The 22,080-nt window shown below is 38.8% G+C and overlaps 1 protein-coding gene across 1 annotated transcript; it reads right to left on the bottom strand.

The window, feature by feature from the left end:
* Positions 1-961: 961 nt before the first annotated feature.
* On the bottom strand, positions 962-20,856 carry LOC150082459 (protein singles bar-like). Its single transcript, XM_090377513.1, has 4 exons — positions 20,473-20,856; positions 13,208-13,411; positions 11,579-11,719; positions 962-1,378 (listed from the first exon to the last, which is right to left on the bottom strand). The coding sequence occupies exons 1-4, from the start codon at positions 20,587-20,589 to the stop codon at positions 1,307-1,309; spliced, it is 534 nt and encodes a 177-aa protein (XP_090233639.1). The 5' UTR covers positions 20,590-20,856; the 3' UTR covers positions 962-1,306.
* Between the last annotated feature and the right edge of the window lie 1,224 nt (positions 20,857-22,080).

Below are 22,080 nucleotides of genomic sequence, written 5' to 3'. Positions count from 1 at the left end.
GTTGGAATTTTCAATTGACATAGGTGCATTTGAAGAAGGTCGAGAATCTGTGGCTGCAACCACTCTCAAAGACCTATCATGAAATGGATTTCGGGAGTGTTTCTGGTGGATTAATATACTCTTTGAAGATGATTATTCCGAAATTAAATGATCAACCAGATTAAATAAATTCAATATAACATAGTGTAAACGTAATTAATGATTGGATTCCTTTGGAGTTATGCTTTATTGTTATCTGTGGAGTTATGCTGATGTCTTATTACAAGTATGCGTTCTGGAACCGATCTAGACCAAGATATTTGTACGTAAAAATGGACTTGAGTAGTCCTAAATTTCAAAGAAAATATCGTGAATATAACCCAACCCTCTTAAAATTGATTCACTTCAAGGTGAATCAATTCATTGGGTTCTAAGAGTTGGTCAAAAATAAAATAATTGAACGGCCAATAAAGCGTAACATTTTAACTATATAGATACATAAAAAGATATTTAAAAATGAATATTATACAGCAAAAATCAGTATTTTTATACATCTATATGATTGATTAAGGAAATTATTTGTAAAATATGAGATAAAACCTTTATAAAAAAAAATTAGATTAATATTAATAAATAAAATCGTGCCAAAATTTTGTTTCACTTTTACATAGTCGAACAAAAAATAGTTCCAAAGAAGCATTTTATATTTTTTGAAGAGATAAAATAATTTATTTTTGTAGTCTTATCACCAATTGACATTTATTATTTAGATCAAGTTAAAATAATTAATTAAATTAATTATTATAAATTTAATTATTAATAATTATTAATAATTATTAATAATAATTTAAAATAGCAAATTATTTAAAAGTGTTTATAATTTATCATAATTAATAATCATTTTAAATTAAAAATAAATAATTAAAATAATTATTCGTGATTTAAATAAATTTAAATAAATTTTAAAAAATAGGCAATTTTAGAAAAATTTCAATTTATCAAATTGTAAATAAAAGTCTCAAAAATAGTTTTGTATAATGAATTACATGGATTATGAGGTTTAAAATTGTTATATACACTATAACGAAATCAATCAGCTAACTTTCTTAACCATTGGACTGTCCCAGCTATCCAGATGCTAAAATATGATATTTCGATATGGATTAACCGATTTTGACTCTTGTTTAGAGCCAGGTTATCCACAAATTTACATAAAATAATGCTTTTAAATGCATTAGTGATACCACAGTAAAGCTTTTATAATATCCTATAAACTATTACTGGCTGGTCATTATACCACGATGATTATAATAGTTGAAAATTTCCTTTACTGTTTAAAAGCCTTGTAGCAAAAGAAGGTTCCTCCAGCGTATAGCAGCGAGTTTATCAAGCCCAATGCCTAAAGAGAGACAGAGAGAAAATAAATAAATAAAATAATGGAAACATAATTAAATTAATTTATATTCATTTAAATCATTGCAGTTTATTATACATCTTTTATCCATATCGTGGTGGATATTAATCTTTCTTATAACCAGAGTTTTATAAATAACACATTGAAGTCATCTCAGAGATGAATGAAAGTGTGAGTTTCATCTTACATCAACTGTGTATAATCCTAATCCTTGGCTTACCCTAGGACTATATCCAACGTTCTATTTATGGGCCATGGAAGATTGAATAAGAAACTAAGCTCTTGGAAGTTCTCGAACCACCTTCTGCTTCTAGAGTGAGGAATGCGCATTGATAATCAATTCAAAGACTTAGATAACGAGTTTAAAGTTTGAATATTACTTCTGCATGTAACACTAATAGATACACTGTGCTGCCACTTTATTAGGTACACCTACCTAGTAGCGTGTTGAGCCTCCTTTACCCTGAATTCGTCTAGGCATGGATTGAAAAAGATTCTGAAAACGTTGTGTAGGAAGGACTACCATGCAGACATGAGTGTGTCACGCAGTTCCTTGAGATTCTACCCAGGTGTAGGCCTGCAGCGAACAGTCTTTTCCAGCTCATCCCAAAGGTGTTCAATAGGATTGTGATCCGAGACTGAATAGGCCACTGCAGCAAAGAAAAGTTATTGTCATGTTTCTGGAACCATTCCATAGTGATTCGGGCTTTGTGTACCGGCGCATGATCCTGCTGGAAGTAACCATCTGACTGAGGATAAACTGTCAACATGAACGGATGCACTTGGTCAGCAACGATGTTTAGGTAGGATGTGGCATTCAGACGTGAATCTATGGGTATCAATGGACTCAACGTGTGCCAAGGAAACATTCCCTCACACCATAACACTGCCCCCACCACCTTGCACAGTAGTCGTCAGACATGATGGGTCCATCGATTCATGTTGTTTTCTGAGCCTTCCATCAACATGATGCACCAGTAACTTCGTCTCGTCAGACCAAGCAACTGTTTTCCAATCCTTGATAGTCCAGTGTTGGTGTTGCTGTGCCCACAGGAGGCGTGCTCTCTTGTTTTTCATTGATAACAAAGGTACGTGATGTGGCTGTCGGCTGTTGTAGCTCATTCGCGACAAAGTGCGACTAGTAGTCCGTTGCGATATTCTGTTCTGCGCAGCAAGGTTGTAGTCTGACGTGATGTGTGCGACATTGTGGCCCGTGTGTTTGCCTGCACAATTCTAGTCAGCCTCCTCCTCTGACCTGTCTCATCAACAAGCGATTTTCTTCCTCAGGAGTGCCGTTGAGAGGATGTTTTCTGTTCGTTGCATCATTCTCGATACACCCTTGAAACTGTGGTGCGTGAAAAGTTCAGGAGAACTGCCGTTTCAGATATACTTTGTCCAGCACGTCTCGCAACTTCTACCATGCCACTTTCGAAGTCCGTTCGATCACTCCTTTCCCCCATTCTTGCTACGGTTTGTATGCTTAACTGATGCTAGAAAGGTTGTTCTGCTGCATTTATATTCACAACTGTGGTCATGTGACTTGCAACGTTGTGGGACAAATCATTTGTGTGCACAGCAGGGGTGTAATAATAAAGTGGCTGTACAGTGTAGATACCAATTTAAATTTAAATATTATAGAAAATAAGTAGCAAAAGAAAAATAGAAATGTAGGCAAAATTTACTGAAGAATTTTATCAGTAGCAAACTTCTATTTGATTATAATTTACAAGTTTCAGATTTGGGAAGTGGAAATTAGTTTTGTATAATGCATTACATGGATTACATGGATATTCAATGTTTTGTAACATCTGTTACAAAACATTGAATCCATTACATGGATTCAATGTTTTGTAACAGATGTAGAGAACATCTAGTGGTCTGGTCCATTGTCTAGTATCCAAGAGCCTTTGATAGCAAGTTTACTCCAAAGCGAAGGAAGCGGAAGAATTGAGATATGGAAGCGGAAGAATTGAGATATGGAAGCCTTCAGAGAACCAAGAAGAATTCAGTAGGAAATAGGAAATCTGCAAATCTTGTGGGCTTTATAGTGAGGAGAGTTATACATGGTTAAATGGCCGTCTCCTAGTTAAAGTTCGCGGTCTACCATTTCACCTTTTTCCATCTTTCTTGTGTCTGCTTTTGTCTGATAGAAAACTAATGATATGTCATGGTTATGTTACTTAATAATTAAATACGAAAATTGAGTCCTGTTATTAGATGACACCAATATCATTCTTATTACACTGCTGGAATAATATTGTTAAATATTGAGGAAAATACTGTAGGTAAAATGGCTTAAGGATGGAACAGAAAAAATCAACTTAAAACGGATAGTTTCGCCCTCGTGGGTAGCACACCGTGTGGAAAAGAACTGAGTTCGAGTCCTGTCGATGTCGTGAGAAAATTTTATGGACAATTTTCACAACGTGGCTGAGTTAGTTGCTTTTAGGAGAAGGTAGCATGGATTTTTCTCCCGGAAAACTTGGTTTTTTGTTCAGCACACAGAAAATCGACCACAGAAACATAATTGCGTCGAATACAGTTTCAATGTGAAGCTATATTCAAAGAAAAACATTAAGAAATGCTATAAAAATAAACAAAAATTAAAAGAACCAACAAAACTACATTCTGTAGCCTGCGTTTTCCATGAATTTCGATACGTCACAGCGATTTCCGGGTTGCCGGATGCAATCGGTTTGGCCGATATCCTTTGTAAACGGATGTGGCCCACACACGAAAGTTTGCAGTTAGTGGAACTGAATTTTATACCTTTGTATGATTTTAGGATTTTTTATTTTACTAAATCTAGACTTTTCAAGAACAGAGAATGGTGTATGACTGATATGGCTTACATTAATTTTCAAATTGAGATTGGGTTTTGCACCAAAACTATGGTGATATTAAAAGCAATCAGATTGTAAGCGATTTAATTTTGGAAAACCCAGATTATCAAATATTCTTTTCTTAATATTAATTTTTATTGTATTTTAATCCAAAAATTAATCCTATGTTTTAATAACATGTATAACTTGCTGAAAGGCACAAAATATTTCTTCGAATAAAGCAAAAGTAGATAGATATTGTACTGTAAATTAAAAATTTATTTTAAATAAGATATTTGATAAATATTCATTTTCTTCTCTAACTACTTTGGCGCCGATTAACATGAAAAATAGAAACATGAAAATATTAAAGAATTCAGCATAAAATGTCCAAAGAGAGGACAGAAATTCAGAAAAGTGCCTCCTCGCGTTTGTTGACAAGCTAAAGTGCATCGATTGTACTTCTTTATGGCTGTAAGCATAACCATACACTCCATGAGTATAATTGTGTTGTTAGCCTTGAAGTAGAGGACATCTGGCCAGGCGGAAGAGTTGAAGAAAAATAATAAAAAAAAAAAGGCTTGGTTTAGTAGAAGTTGCGCAGCGTTATGTTACAAGCAGAGCTGTTTGTACAGCTGCCTATGCTTGCGTCATCATGTGTCCTTCATTTGCAGGATTCTGTTTAAATACACCAAAAGGATAATAAGAGTCAACTACACAATGCAATTTCCTAGTTTCATTTTCATAATTTTCTTCTAAAATCATCTTTCTCAATCTTACCCCATTTTGTACACACGTTGGTTACGTACCTTTCTAATTTTCCATTTCAAAATGGCCGAGTATTTTATCTGTAGCTAAATAATCTTGATCATGATTAAACTGTGCATTGAAATCAATATAAAACGTCAGGAACAAACTTCGGCTGTGTTAAAGCCACATCTTTCCTTAATGAAGAATCCAGTGTCACATTCCAGTGGTTCAGGTCAGACGAAAGAAATGTAAATATGTCTTCGTCATCAGACACCAATGTTGACTTTGCTCCTGAATATATGCCGATGGGGTTGAAGTTCAAGGCTGTCTTTAATAAGTTGCTGTTTATGCTGTTTAATATGTTAAGTTCTCTGCTCTCATGTCTATGAAATTCTGTAGATTTTAGCAACTAGTGGAGTTTGTCAACAGTCCGGCTCTTTGGTAATTATCGACCAGAGTTTTTAAGAATTGTTTTTGACACTGGCGAAGGTACTCTATCTCGGGCGAGGGGATTTGTTTTTTATTTTTTTCTCCCTGAAACTGGGATTTTTCATCCAGTTAAAACAGGCAAACCGATCATAAAATACAAACAATTTATCGATAAATACTGAAGCCTTAATTATTTTTGCGAAAATAGGAAAAAATCTAACCCAAATAGAATTGTATGTTATGTTCTCAAACTAAGGGGGGAGGGATTCGGATAGTGGTAAATGAATGCAATTCAAACAAATGATTCAAATAAACTAGTTTGCAATCATGTCACAAAGGAGATTAGACAAGCCAAGGCAGATTATGAGAAATCTTTGACAAAGAAAAGCAGCAAAGACTTCTTTACTTATATTAACAGAGGAAGGAAGGAAGGAAACAGCTGAATCACATTGGCCCACTTGATGGTTTAACTGTTGATGATCCTGCTCATTTTGCATCTACGTATGCGTAATCCTTCAGGGAAGGGGATGTCAAGAGTTTATCAAACTCTAACAGGGAGCTAAATGATTTTGTGATATTTGAGAGGAAGAGGTGAAGAGAAATTATTGAAGTTAACACAAAAAAAAGTCATCTGGGTGGACAGGATCTATCCAATTATATTAAGCGAGAAGAAAAGGAGGTAAGCCTACCCTTATCAATAATTTTGAGACCATCTTTGGATACAGAGGAGTCGCTATGGACTGGAGATATGCGGAAATCTCTCCAATTCATTAAAGGGAAATCAAAAGATAATATGAGTAATTACAGACCTGTAAGCTTAACTTCTATTCAAGGGAAAATTATACAGACTCTAGCCAAAAAAGTAATTATCATTATTGTTAAAAAAGGTATATGATGCAAGGATGCAAGCCTATAAAAAAAAAACTCTCTCACCTCACTTTTTCCCCCTCCCTCAAATGGGAAGCATTCAAGGAACTAATCTTGGAGGCTACCAGGCTTTACATACCAACTAAGAAATATTGTTCAAGGTTTAGGCCTAAATGGTTGTCAGATGAACTAATGAGACATGTGGCAGAGAAGAAAAATGCATGGGATACATACAAATTAATGGGTGACATGGAAGCCTATGATAGATATAAGTTGGTCTGTAACCAAGTCACAAAGGAGATTAGGCAGGCAAAGGCAGACTATGAAAAATCTTTGGCAAAGGATGCAAAGAAAAACAGAAAAGAGTTCTTTACATACTTGAACTCGAAAAGGAAAGGGATGAATCAGATTGGTCCACTGGATATTGATGGTTCAACAGTTGAGGATCCTGCTCAGGTGGCTAACAATCTAAACGAGTATTTTGCATCTACATTCACGCATGAGGAGTCATTCAGGAAGGAGAATGATGTAGGTAAAGTAAACATTGGCAGTGAGCTGGATGATTTTGTAATAACTGAGAGGAAAGTGGAGGAGAGATTGTTGAGGATAAACATAAAAAAGGCACCTGGGGTGGATGGGATCTATCCAGTTATATTAAAGGAGGCAGCAAAGGAAGTATGCAAACCCCTAGCCATAATTATGAGAGCTTCTTTGGACTCAGGGGAGGTACCCATAGACTGGAGATGTGCAAATGTAACCCCAATTCACAAAGGAGGATCAAAGGCTGACACAAGTAATTATAGACCTGTTAGTTTAACTTCTGTTCCAGGTAAATTAATGGAGGCACTGGTTAAAGAAGCACTGCAGGATCATCTAGACAAGAATTCAGTTATAGCTCAGACGCAGCATGGTTTTGTTAAGGGCAGGTCTTGCCTGACCAATTTGATTGGATACTATGATGTAGTCACAAAAGAACTGGATGCAGGGAATAACTTTGATATTATATATTTGGATCTTAGAAAGGCTTTTGATACTGTTGCACATGGAAGACTGCTGCACAAATTGGAGCAGTGTGGCATTGGAGGCAAATTGCTGCTATGGATAAGGGGATGGTTGAGTGGCAGAAGACAGAGAGTGGTAATCAATGGACACTGCTCAATGTGGACTAATGTTATTAGTGGAGTTCCTCAAGGTTCAGTGTTGGGTCCGTTGTTGTTTTCGGTGTTTATGAATGATATTGATGATGGGATATCAAGTTTAATATCCAAGTTTGCAGATGATACAAAGGTTGGCAGGGTCGTTAAGGACAATACTGACGCTATGCTGCTGCAACAGGATCTGGAAAGGTTGAACAGATGGGCTGAGAGGTGGCAAATGAGGTTTAACATCGACAAATGTAAAGTGCTGCATATGGGAAACAGTAACCCCAGAGCAACGTATCAACTCTGCGGTACTACACTGACAGTGGTGGAGAATGAAAAGGACCTGGGGGTAATTGTGCAGGCAGATATGAAGTTCTCTGAGCAGTGCAGACGAGCTGCAAGAGTAGCTCATGGTGTCTTGTCAATGATATACAGGAATGTTTCTAGCAGGGATAAGGAGGTGATTATTCCCTTGTATAAGGCAATGGTAAGGCGACATCTTGAGTACTGTATACAGGTCTGGAGGCCTCATTTCAAGAAGGATGTAGAGCTGCTGGAATGGGTACAGAGAAGGGCAACAAGATTAGTAAATGGAACAAAGGGTTGCTCTTACGAAGAAAGGCTTAAGTTTTGCAAATTACAGAGTTTGGAGACTAGGCACCGGCGAGGTGATCTGATAGAGGTGTATAAGGCTTTGAATGGTTTGAGCATGCTCAATGCCAATGGGATTCTTCATCTTTCTCAGAATAATCACCTCAGAGGGCATAAATTCAAATTGAGGAAGGACGGATGTCGGATAGATGTGCGGAAATTTGCCTTTGGCCAGCGGTTGGTTGGTTGGTGGAACCGACTTCCATCACTTGTTGTTGAAGTTGATAGCCTAAACAAATTTAAAGCTCAACTGGACAGGTATTTCGAACGAACGGAGGGGTGAAATGGGAGTGGGTTTTTTTTTTTTTTTTTTTTTTGGCTGATGCTGAATAAGCTTGCTTTCTTGCATCATATGCCTCTGCTAATGCTAATGCTAATGCTAATTTGCCAGTTCTTCCTTCAATTTATCCCATCTCCATAACAACAGACGGAAGTTTGTTCCAACAGTCAACCCAACCACCCGCTGATTGATGGGAAACCTCTTCACATCTATCCTGCAACCTAAATTTGAATTTATTCGCATCATGTGTGTATTCTGAGCAAGAGAAGCAATGCTATCAGCATTGACGTCATTCAATGCTGATGACATTCTTAAAAAGCCTTAAAAACCTCAAACAGGTCACCTCGTAGGTGCCTAGTCTCAAGACACTGCAATTTGCAGAAATGAAGCCTGTCTTGGTAAGACCACCCTTTCGTTCCATTCACCAATCTCGTCGCCATTCTCTGCACTCGTTTCAGCAGATCTTCACCCTTCCTAAAATGAAGTCTCGAGACCTGTAATGAGTATTCGAGATGGGGCTTAACAAGGTGGGATCCTTTCTGGTATCTTGTTCACAGCAGTTTTGTGCCTTTAGTGAAAGACCGAACCGATATCATTACATTTACTGATGATGAAAAACTGTTCACTCTTATCAATTCTGGAGACATTGCTAACTATATCAATGTCTTGATCCAATAGAAAATCCAGAATCTCGAGGCATTCCTGTCCGGCTTCGGTCTTCGCATCAATCCTGATAACTCAACATGCCAAGTTAAAGTTGACTATACAAGGTGACGTTCTCGCTCAAAGGCAACCGAACAATGGTGCAACTCATTTTTAGAGGATTTCTGCTGTCCAACAACACACCGATTTGGATGTTGATTTTGACCAGAGCTCTTCTTTCTACACCACCCAAATGGTGGCAGCTCTTAACATCAGAGGTATTCCTGACATCATTCATGAGAGACGACTCGTCTTTGCTGTCAAAATGATGGTTAGTATTATTTCTGAACGGACTCTTTGGTTCACTGCACCTACAGGATCCCAGTCTGAAGTCTTAGGGCTAAAACACTCCTTCAGGCTGCCCCGAACCAGTTAAAGCTATTTGATCGCTTCCTATCCATGCAAATACATACACTCCCGACGGCGATCTGTATACATTAGGTGGATAAAAAATATAGGCAGGCCTTATTCTGTTGACCTCCTTCCCAGACTCATGTCAGAGGGCAATAGAATTTGCTCTCTAGGATTTCTCCATTAAAGTCACGGATACATCACTTCAGTGATCCAACCTTTCTGTTTCTGCTGAGATGATTGTCTTACGCTAAAATGGGCCTTTTCCTAGACAATAATTTTACTTCTATATTTAAACAACAATGTCTGGCTTATAGCCTTGAACAGTGTTGCCTACGCGATGTTCCAATAAAGAGTTCTTTTTCTTCTACTCCATACAGGTATGGAAACCTCATTTTAGGAAAGATATGGAACTGCTGGAGTAGAGAGAGAGAGAGAGAGAGAGAAAAGGACAAAGAGATTGTTGTAATTATCAGGGCATCCGTGGATTCAGGGGATCTCCGGGGGAAAAGCAGAGAACATAATGGAGTCACTGCTTAAAGAAGCATTGCAAGGTACTCTAGACAAGACTACAGTTATTCAGACATAGCATGGATTTCTTAAGGGGAAGTCTTGTCTGACCAACTTGATTGGATACTACGATGTGGTCACGAAGAAACTGGATGCAAAAAGTAGTTTTGATATCATATACTTGAATTTCAGGAAAGCTTTTGGTACTGTTGCACATAAAAGAGTACTGTACAAATTGGAGCAGTATGGCATTAAGAGCAAGTTGTTACAATAGAAAAAAAGGGTGGTTGAGTGGAAGAAGACAGAAAGTGGAAATCAATGGACACTGCTCTTCGTGAACTAATGTTATCAGTGGAGACCCCCCCCCCAGGGTTCGAGTTTTGGGTCCATTGTTGTTTGCTATATTTATCAATGATATTGATGAACGTATATCAGGCTTAATGTCCAAGTTTGCAGATGGTACAAAGATTGGCGGGGTACCATATTGTTGGTACCATCCTGAGTTTAGTACCAACAGCATGGTAATACACTCAGCACAGTAAAAAATAAAAAAGACTTTGGGGTAATTGTGCAGTCAGACATAAAGTTCTCTAAGCGGTGTAGACAGGCGCCAGGACAGCCCATGGGGTTTTGTCAATGACATATAGGAATTTTGCTAGAAGGGATAAGGAGGTGATTATCCCATTGTATAAGACAATGGTCAGGTTGCATATTGAGTACTACGTAAAGGCCTGGAAGCCTCATTTTAGGAAGGATGCAGAGCTGCTGGAACGAGTACAGAGAAGGGCAAGGTCATGGGTGGAGGGAATAAAGGGGTGGTGTTTCTAAGAAAGGCTTCAGTTCTGCAAATTGCAGCGTCTGTACACTAGGCGCCTGCAGGGTGATCTAATTGAGGTGTTTAAGGCTTTGTATGGTTTGACTAAGCTCAATGCTGATGGAATTCTTCATCTTGCTCAGACTATGCACAAGAGGGGACAGAAATTGAAATTGAGGAAGGATGGTTTCATATAGAAGTGCAGAATTTTGCCTTTAGCCAGCGAGTATTTCATTGCGGGAACAAACGTCCATCTGTCGTTGTGGATGTTGATAGCTTGATTAAACTCAAGGAAGAACTAGACAAATTATTGGAGGGAATGGATAGCTGAAATTGAAAATGTTTTTGTTTTTTTTTTGGATGCTGCTGCATAAGCTTTTTTTCTTGCATCATAAGCCACTACTAATGCTAAAAAAACCATGCTGCCCTCGTCCGAAAGCGATTAACCCTATCATATTATGAAAAAGACCCATAAACTTTCCTTGCGTCATCGACTGGATTTGAAATAAAGTATTCCCCATGTGGGGAAGGATGGCGATTCTATTGACTGTGCTACTAGCCAGGAGAACGAAAGTGTGATCAAACACTGAGGAGAACGAGTGTGATCAAATTATGGAGCCTGGACTCTAGTTATTTGCGAGATAATATATTTCAGGTATTTTCGAATGGATTCCGTAATCACATTGGTGATGGAATCCTTCCTCAGCGGATACTTAATTGTTTAATAAACTACATTTTATTGTTTATTGTTTAATAAACACTTACACAACACTAAATGGATGGCATGAATAATTCATCACCTGTATATAAACTTGCTTTCTTGCATCGTTTACCACTACTAATACTAATATATTTCGATATACTTACTCCAGCAGCGATCTTTCCTGAGAAACCTGGTTCTCTAAAATTGGCGAACTTTATATTGGCGTTCCTGTCCACTACCATAGCAATTAAGGAAATGCTTATGGTGAAATATAGAAGACAAGAAATTGCAGTGTACATTAGTTCCTGTAAAAAAAAAAAAGATTTAATTTAAGATTTTCAACTGCGTTCATAAAAGGTCATGGAAAACACATTTTTGAAGTCTTAACCAATATTCTGAAGTGTATTCATGGTAACTAAAATATTTATATTTATATTTAACTGTTCCTTCAACATACTTTTTGTCCTGAAACAACTGTGTCATTGGTTTCCCTCTGGTGTCAATATTTTAACTAGATTGAGGGTTCTACGTTTTTGTGACATTTATATATACACTGCCAAACCATTATTTCATTAATGTGTCCAATACTGTGATATACAAGAGTGTGTAGAATTCGTTGGATAAGTTTTTGTTGCAGTATTCTACTGCTACTAAAAGGCGTTATCTCAGGACTCGTCCTTCTATGTTTCTGGATATTATATAGGTCCATTGTAGGTGAAGCATAACATCTTGATGGTAACAAGTTTTGCAGTGCCTATGAAGCCTCTTTTGGAATGCCTATAGGTGGTTAAGACAAGCTAGGGACTCATGTCTTCCATGGTAGTTGCACGTCCATTTGCCTTGACATAGCTGAAATGTGGAGAGAGACCAAAACATGACGACTTCTATTTTTGCATGGTGGATATATATTAAAGTTTAAAAATCCTTTGGACCTAAAGCTTAGAGATCTCAATATACCATTCTCTCTCTCTAGTGAGGGATTTCGGTCTAATTGAATCCGGTTTAGTGTTCCTGATAGGTCATTTAAAAAAGTGGAACTTACCTGGATCCTAGATGGAAGACTTCCACATACTGGAAAAGTTATGCCACTTATGCCTGCTTTTATACTGTTGTAGAATACAGTTTTGGTTTATTGTTCTTTATGAAAAAAAAAAATAAAGTATTGATCACAATCCAGGAGAGTGGAAACTTTTCATATACACTCAAGAAAAAGTTTAAAAGATCGGTTTCTTCATAATTGGAATATACATCCATCAGTTCCTGTTGCACAGACTACAAAAATGTGAATGTGTGTTAGTAGATCAAGTATGACCATCATAAATGCTATATTTATAAGAATTTCAAGATGCAGGGCGGGGCGGGTTCTCCTTGGTTTTCAAGATGGTTTCACTAAATTTCTTTCTTTTCTTTTCTCTCCTCTTGGCTCAACTGGATTCAGGCCATATTTATGGGGAAGAAATTCCAGCAGGTTATAGAATCAATGGGGAAGCGGTAACCAGGAATGTGAGTTAATAGGTCATATTCGGAATCAACAGATAAACGAAACCTTTTTGAAAATTTGATAGATGTACGTCTCTCTCTCTGTTTATTGTACTATTGTAGCCTGTTTTGCGAGTGAGTAGTGATTTGATGCTGGAAAGTCAACTAAATATGAGTTTTTACAATTTCAACATTTGGCTAATAAAGAATAAAATTGCTAAGGTTTCAGAAACTTACAAAAGCTCCCAAAACCTTAACTGATGAATTACAAACACACAATACAGTACATTGAATATCACGAGAAGGTTACTTACGAATAATGTATTGGGCACGAGGTTGGATGCAGCGTCATGGAAAAGAGAGCCAATCAACAATAGAAAAGTGGTAACCATGCAGCTGTAAGAAACCACGAAGAACGCTCCATCGCCGTACGGAAAACCTAACCCCATGATCGTTCCTAGGGTATCCTTAACTTGGCTGTAGTTTGCTATCAATACCAAGCAGATGAGGTTGAGAATCTGTGGAGTAATCAAAGAGAACTGAATTTAGAACAGCGCTTAAAATTATTTTGGGAGCATCACAATTTAACAATAACTAGTAGCGTCATAATAAGTTTCATAGGGAAAGCTTTGCGAATTTCTTTTTGTTAGATAAAAGAGTTGTTTTTGATGAAGGTCCCCTCCTGTCAATATTTGTTTGAGTGATCAGGCAACCTTTCAACTCATTTGAAAGGTCAACAGGTAAAAAACACTCGATGGGGCACTTCCACATTTTCAGAATGAGAATTCAACATTCATAAATTGAGCAAGTAACTAACCGTTGCAGTAGACATGAAGGGGGTTCTTTCCATGCTCAGAAAAGTATGTCAGAACACAGAATACGAAGTCTGGTCAAAAGGCAGCGCGTTGCCCGAAAGTAAAGAAAGAAACCAGATGAGTTTCTAGAACCGATCTCTAGGAACCTATTTTCTAAATTTGATGAATTTGACTTTACTAACATTACTAACATTTTTGTATTTATTAGTAATAACAAAAATAAATACAAAAGAAGAATACCCATACATATAGGAGATAATTCCAGGTTGAGGTGTTCAGGTCCAATTAAGGCGTCTAAGTCCAATCAAAGGCCTGCCGAAGATAGAACTGCCAGTACAAGGAACTTGAGCTCTGTGGATTCATGAAACAGGAATTGGAGGAGTTCTTTTAGAATCATGAATCAATACACAGAACTGGAGCTCTTGCTCTTCAAACCAGTACTCGGAGTTGCCCATCACGGCAATGCTGACAGCTCCAAGAACTGACAAAGGACATGAAGAGAAAACAGAAGATGTTGATTATGCGGATGCAGAAGTGGGAATGAATACCATCCTGATTCCAGAACTGAATACTACATCCTTGCCTACTGCCACCGAAAGTCATTCTGTTGTGTCACATAGCACAATTCTTCATATGACAACTTATAAGCTGAGTAAGCTACTTGTTATTGATGCGCTGCGCATATCTTCCATATTCGCAATTGCAGCTAAGTTCTACAGCACTCAGATCTTCACTTGTAGATCGCAAGAAACTGATCTATCACAGTGTCATACTCCCCCGTGAAGGATCCCCAATTTTCCCAAAGAATAGACCAACTGCCAGAAGAGATGGGGACCTGAGCGTGACTCCTGATTCCAGCAATTCCAAGTTCTTCGAATTCTAGCCAAACAACCTCATAAACCAAGAATACACTGCTCTTTGCTGCACTACCAATACCAGGACTTCCAGGTGCAGGAGCGTCCTGTGCTTATGAATTATCAGAGTGGCGAAGTCTTGGGACAGAGGATGCACTTCTGGCATTCGCACATATTGAGATCGAATATTAAATATGTCTTTGGATTTTTCATTGATTTTCAGGGAGCTTTTGATTCCAGTCAACGGGACAGTGTTCTTATGACGCTGCAATAAGAAGGCTGCTCAAGTAGGATCTTTCAAAAGGTGAAGGACGACTTTACACATCGTACAGTAATTTGAAATTATTGGTTAGTTCGATTGTAAAGGAAGTGACCATGGGGTACCCATAGGGATCGGTTGTTATCACCCTACTGTGGAACTTTGTTCTGGAGGGTTGGTTGCACAAGAACCTTAAGTATATTAAATATTCGGCCGCTGTAGCCTAGTGGTCAGCCGCGTGGGTGCATAAGTACAAGTACCTTGAGTGACCGGGGTTCAAGCCCGTGACTGCTGAATACGGTGCTGTATCTTGTATTTTGTCTATCTTGTGAACTCCTCTGACCGTTTGGTCGTCCCGGAGTATAAACAGAAAATTTATTTATTTATACAGCGATGGTGGCATATACTGATGACATCGTAGTGCTTTTTGAAGGGAATGCACAATGCAGCTAGAAATTGGGTCGCAATACATCTTATGCGAGGTCAGCAAATGATGTAAGTTACACAAATTAACTGTATCAGAAACTAAAACAAGAACACTGGTCTTTAAAGGCCTTCTGTCACGCAGAACACAGGCAGTTGTAAGAATGAATGGGTTGAATTTACCCTCAGTACGAAAGTTAAAATAGATGGGAGTTATGCTGGATGGTTCTTTAACTTTCAAATCGCACATTACTTTGTTGTTTGTGTTGGGTTTTAGGAGCATAGGCCACGTTACTCCGTGTATATAGTCTATAAAATACGTGTGTTCTGAGGTCGATATTCTGTTCGTTGCACGAAACACCGGAGCTGCCGGGAGAAAAAGCACCATGCTATCCTCGTCTGAGACCTACTGACTCAGCCACGTTGTGAAAAAGACCCAAAAAAATTTCTGCCGTCATCGGCGTCATTCGAACTCAGGTCTTTTCCACCCGGTGTGGGGACATTGTACCTTATTGCATCCAGTGTATCCGATAAGATACGGAATTTTATTGGAATATGATTACCCGGAACAGTGTGCATATGTGTGTATGTACGCTGTCCACGATGGCTCACAGGCTAATGTCCATCTCCAACAATAAGTGTGTACAGAAAGAACAGACAGTGCATCAAGTCAACATGGGGGTACAGTGCAATGTTGAGTCAGTTTTGTGTGACATAAGCAGTGGGAAAACAAAAATCAGAGTAGAAGTGTGTTACAGGCCTAATAAATAGTGATAAGAAATCGGAAGTCTTATAAGAGGGGGGGGGATTGTAACATCGATCAGATCACCTCGCAGGTGCCTAGTCTCCAGCCGCTGCAATTTGCAGAATTTAAGCCTCTCTTGGTAAGAGGATCCCTTCATTCCCCTCACCAATCTTGTTGCCCTTCTCTGTACACGCTCAAGCAAATCTACATCCTTCCTAAGATGAGGCTTCCAGACCTGTACGCAGTACTCAAGGCGTGGCCTGACCATTGCCTTATACAGAGGGACAATCACCTCCTTTTCCTTACTAGCAAACTTCCGGTATATCATTGACAAAACCCCGTGACCTGCTCTGGCAGCCTGTCTGCATTGCTCAGAAAACTTCATATCTGACTGCACAATTACCCCCAGGTTCTTTTCATTCTCTACCACCCTAAGTGTAGCACCACACAGTTGGTACGTTTCTCTGGGATTATTTCTACCCATATGCAGTACTTTGCATTTGTCAAGGTTAAACTTCAGTTGCCACTTCTTAGCCCATCTGCCCAACTTTTCTAGATCCTGTTGCAGTAGCAGACTGCCATTACTGTCATTAACAACCCTGCCAACCTTTGTATCATCTGCAAACTTCGACATTAAGCCTGATATACCTTCATCAATATCATTGATAAATATACAAAACAACAGTGGACCCAACACCGAACCCTGTGGGACTCCACTAATAACATTAGTCCAAGAAGAGCAGCACCCATTGATTACCACCCTCTGTCTTCTCGCACTCAACCATCCTTTTATCCATTGTAGCAACGTACCCTTAATACCATTCTGCTCCAATTTGTACAATAGTCTTCCATGCGCAACAGTGTCAAAAGCTTTCCTGAAATCCAAATATATGATATCAAAATTATTTTTTGCATCCAGTTCCTTTGTAACCACATCATAATAACCTATCAAATTTGTCAGGCAAGACTTTCCCTTAACAAACCCATGCTGTGTTTGAATTATTGCTCCAGTCTTGTCTAGATGATCCTGCAAGGCATCTTTAACCAGTGACTCCATTATTTTACCCGGAACAGAAGTTAAACTAACTGGTCTGTAATTACTCGTGTCACCCTTATTCTCTCTCCTTTGTGAATTGGGGATACATTTGCACATCTCCAGTCCGTGGGAACCTCCCCTGAGTCCAAGGACGCTCTCATAATTATGGCTAAGGGTTTGCTTAGTTGCTTTGCCGCCTCCTTTAATATAACTGGATAGATCCCTTCCACCCCAGGTGCCTTTCTTACGTTTAACTTCAACAATTTCTCCTCCACTTTGCTCTCAGTTATTACAAAATCATTAAGCACCCTGCTCAATTTGATAACCTTCTGCCATTTTCAATCCTTAATAACTGCTCGTGTGTGAATGTAGATGCAAAATACTCATTCAATTTGTTTGCTGTCTGAGCAGGATCATCAACAGTCGAACCATCGATAACAAGTGGACCAATCAGGTTTATCCCCTTCCTTTTAGAGTTTATACAAATAAAGAAATCCTTGCTATTTTTCTTAGTATCCTTTGCCAAAGATTTCTCGTAATCTGCCTTTGCCTGCCTAACCTCCTTTGTGACTTAATTACAGACTAGTTTATACCTGGCATAGGGTTCTGTGTCGCCTGATAATTTATATGCATTTTTCTTCTCTGTTACGAGTCTCATTAGTTCATTTGATAACGATTTAGGCCTAAACCTTGAACAATATTTCTTAATAGGTATGAAACTTTTAGTAGCTTCCACGATTAATTCCTTGAATTCTTCCCACTTAGAATCTGCTGTTGGTAACATCGTCAGTTGATCCCACTGTATAGAATTTAAAAACTGTCGGAGAACACTGTACTCACCTTTACGGAAGCAAAAACCCTTTCCTTTACCCCTGATGATAATTAAATCTTTAAGTAAATCCCACGTCAGTACACTGTGATCACTGCCACCTAGTGATTCCTTTATCTGCAAATTCTTAATACACGAATGATCACTGCTGGTAACCAGATCAAGAGTATCACTTTCTCTGGTTGCCTCCCGAACATGCTGCTGCAGAAAACAATCATCCAATAAATCTACAAAAGTCTGACTAGTGTGTGAGTGACCAACCCACAAGTTCCAGTCAATATCTGGGAAGTTAAAATCCCCCATTATAAGACATTCTGATTTACTGGCCCACTCTATTTCTCTGTACAATTGTTCATTGTACTCATTCGAGTCATTAGGCGTATAACACACTCCTACTCTTACTTTTGCTTTCGCAGTGCTTATGTCACACCAAACTGACTCAACACTGCACTGTTTATCTAAAGGAGGCCTCGGCATGTGGGTTCGCCCCCAGCTGTTGAATCTGGATGTGATTCAACAACAACACTGTTCATGTATATCAACTGGATGCACTTCCTTAGATTTTATGTTTCTTAACTAACAGCATAACCCCTCCTCCCTTCCTATCCCGTCTATTCTTTCCGTAGACGTTGTACTCCCCAAATTCCAGTTCGGCATTCCAGTTATATCTTTGTGACACCACGTCTCTGTTATCCCAACAATATCCGCCTTTGATATCTTGACCAACACTTCAAATTCATCAAATTTATTTACTATACTTCTAGCATTGGTATACATGCACCTATTCTTATTCTTAATTACCCTAACACATCCCACATACCCACCTGTTTCACCATGGCTGCCCTCAGTCCCTAAAACCCCTCGCTCCAGGTCGCTACTTTTTCTAATAGAAGTTGTGCAAGAATCACCTTCACCTCTGCCTGCGGCTACTATTAACCTTTTAGTCTAGGTGTCCCCCCAGGCTAGCAGTTTTCCGATCCACCTAACACTGCCTCGATAGCATCAGCAAATATTCTTGCACCCTTTCTATTTAAGTGTATCCCGTCCCTGTAGAAGCAGTCTCTCCTGTTAACAAGCACAGACCACGCTGAAAAAAAATCCTACCCTATTAGCCTTGCACATTCCCTTCAGGGCTGAATTGATTGACAAGGCTCTCATCATGTACTTCCTCCTATCGTGTCTGGCTTAATATCCAAATTTGCAGATGATACAAATGTTGACAGTGCCCTTGACCACAGTAATGAAGGTATGCTACTGCGATAAGATCTAGAAAAATAGGCAGTAATCCCAGATTAACTACCAAGCAGATTAACAAGGGTAGTGGAAAATGAAAACGCCTTGGATGTAACAACGCCTTAGGATGAAGTTCTCTGAACAGTTCAGACAGAGTGCCAGGACAGCACATGTCAATGATATACAGGTATTTTCAGCAGGAACAGGGAGGTGATTATAGCGTTGTACAAGGCAATGGTCAGACTGCATCTTGAGTACTGAATACAAGACCAGAAGCTTCATATTAGGATGGATGTAGAGTTGCTGGTACGGGTGCAAAAAGGGTAACGAGATTGATAAATGCAAAAACGAAAAAGAAAGACTGCTCTGCTCGTGAAACGCTTCAGGTCTTCAAATTGTAGTCTCTTGAGACCAGACACCTTTGGCGCTAATCTGATTAAGGTGTTTATGACTTTGAATGGATAGAGCGAGCTCAATGCCGATGCCATCCTTCCTTTTTGCTCAGACTACACACATGAGGAGACATAAATTCTCAAATTGAGGAAGGATCGTTGCAGAATAGATATACGGAGTTTGCCTTTAGCTAGCAGGTGAAGATGGAGGCGGTTAGTTGGAATAAATTCAAGGAAGAATTAGGGACATTTTTGGAGGGGATCGACAAGTGAAATGAGATTTTTTTTTTTTTTTTAGAGGGTGCTGTATAATTTTGCTTTCTTGCATCAATTACCACTTATACTACTGTGGTGGCCTTCACAGTCACCAGATCTTATTTCAATTGAGCACATGCTGAATGAGATGGAACGAGCCCTTTGGTGTAGAAATCCGCAACCATCCAATTACGACAGCTGTTGGATGCAATTGATTCAACATGGGCCAGCATTAGTGTGGCACGCTTTAAAAACTTGCAGAATCTATACCTCTACGAGTCCAGGTTCTTCTTAGGACTAAACGGATTACGTAATAACAGGAAGAGTCCGTTCTCGCTGAGAAGATGGTGGTTTGAAATTTATTTAATACCATTTGCCTTCCGCAAAGTGCGAAAGGGAAGAGGACCGAGTTAGTTGGTCTCAGGAGAAGGTTGCAAGGTTTTTCTCCCGATAACTCGTTTTGTTTTCTGTCCAGAAAAACGACCCAAGAATATATTGATGCCTCAGACCCTACTTGCTTTGTTACTCAATACTCATCTAACGCCCAATAATAAAAATTAAAATAAAACAGTTTTTGTGTATAAATTTCATAAGAGTGAACATGATGTAAAATATTATATAAATTGTAAGCCTAAAGGTTTTCTCCTTTTCGAAATAAAATATTTTAACCATTCAAAAAGAAATATTAACTATAGAAAGGTTTTTTTACACTTAAAAGGAATTTATGTTGTCCCTTACCGTTTGGAAAACTTTTAACAGTCCTGGCCTCGAAAGCAGGAAGTCCCTGTTGAAAGCCATAGTTCTGCGTGCTAATGTACTTGTCACTCCTGGGGTGATGGGAATAGGTTGGGGCATCTGAGTACAGGTTGAAAGGGCTAAACTTGTAAGAGCTCTTCAAAGTGAAATCAGTCTTACTTACACGCGAACTCAACAAATGGCAAACAGCTTGGAGGTTTCAGATCGTTATTCATAAGCAAGCAGTCTTGATCCAGAGAATTCTCAAATCCAACTGCGCATCACAATGCTGAAGGAAACGCTTTCAGTGACCTCGTTTTTATAATTAGCACGCTTAGCGACAACCCATAACTCAAGGTGAAGGTTTTCTTAAATAATCGTAAATGTAGTAAGACCGTTACCAGCGACAGTCTTATCAGTTACGTCACTGGATCATAACCAATCCGCTTCTTCGGTGGTTTTGCGTTCTCTTCTCGTTAGCCACTGAGAAGAGGAAAGCCAGCTCTGTGGGCAACGCTTTTTTGTGATTTCCAGATAGAGGTACAATCAGGAAGAACAGAGATCCACGAATTATTTGCGTTTCCTTGAAATATGTGCTCACACTCTCGATGAGTTTTCGAATGATAGCTTCCTTCCTCTTAGCAGAAGACCACAAATCGAAACTCAGTAAAGTACACTGCCTTGCCACTTTATATAAACTAATCAATTATAAATATTTATGGACCATACAGGTTTCAGCTTTATGCAACAGTGCATGGCATTGTTCCTCAATTATAAACGTCTATGATGTGACGTATTCAAGAAAGCGCGTTGTTAAGCGCCAAAGGAAGTAAGGCTATGGGACATCAGACGTATGTATTGTCTGTAAATTGTGTGTTCGGTTTGCTTTTATTGAAAGAATAACTCAATTTTTCACTAGTAAAAAGACCTCAGTTTGAGTCCCTATGATGACGTTGAGGAATTTTTATGGGACTTTTCCCCTAGAACTCACGGTTTTTTTTCTCCCGGCAACTCAGGTTCTTTGTCCAACGAACAGGAAAATTGACCTCAGAGCACATGTAATATAGGCCAAGTCGTTGATGTCCCAAAAATCACAGAACAAACAACCACTCAGAAGACCAACTAACTGTAAAAATTGGAGCGGTATGGCATTAAGGGCATTTCGCTGTTATAGATAAAGGGATGGTTGAGTGGCAGACGGCAGAGAGTGGTAATAAATGGACACTGCTCTACGTGGAGTAATGTTACTAGTGGAGTCCCCCAGGGTTCGATGCTGGGCCCATTGTTGTTTTGTGCATTTATCAATGATATCAACGAAGGTATATTGGGTTTAATGTACAAGTTTGCAGATGATACAAAGGTTGGCAGGGTTGTTAATGACGGTATGCTACTCCAACTGGATCTAGATAAGTTAGAAAAATGGGCTGAGAAGTGACAACTGAAGTTTAACATTGAAAAATGCAAATTACTGCATATGGATAGCAGTAACACCAAAAGAAACGTACTAACTGGGTGGTGTTACACTCCAGCACAGCAGGTCAAATTCCTATTTATCATTTTGTCAATGATATATAGGAATTTTTCCAGCCGGGATAAGGAAGTGATTGTCCC

The sequence above is a fragment of the Mastigoproctus giganteus genome, chromosome 7, assembly GCF_048544385.1.
Source record: "Mastigoproctus giganteus isolate SK-2022 chromosome 7, ASM4854438v1, whole genome shotgun sequence".
Taxonomy (NCBI): domain Eukaryota; kingdom Metazoa; phylum Arthropoda; class Arachnida; order Uropygi; family Thelyphonidae; genus Mastigoproctus; species Mastigoproctus giganteus.
Note: the sequence above shows the minus strand (reverse complement) of the source record. Positions and strands in the feature narration are given on the sequence as shown.

Excerpts from the sequence above, each read along its gene's own strand:
- LOC150082459 (XM_090377513.1), bottom strand. The coding sequence starts at position 20,589 with ATGCCCCAACCTATTCCCATCACCCCAGGAGTGACAAGTACATTAGCA. Across the intron at positions 13,412-20,472 it reads TGTTAAAAGTTTTCCAAACG|ATTCTCAACCTCATCTGCTT; the intron begins GTAAGGGACAAC and ends ATTACTCCACAG. Across the intron at positions 11,720-13,207 it reads TCGTGCCCAATACATTATTC|GAACTAATGTACACTGCAAT; the intron begins GTAAGTAACCTT and ends TTTTTTTTACAG.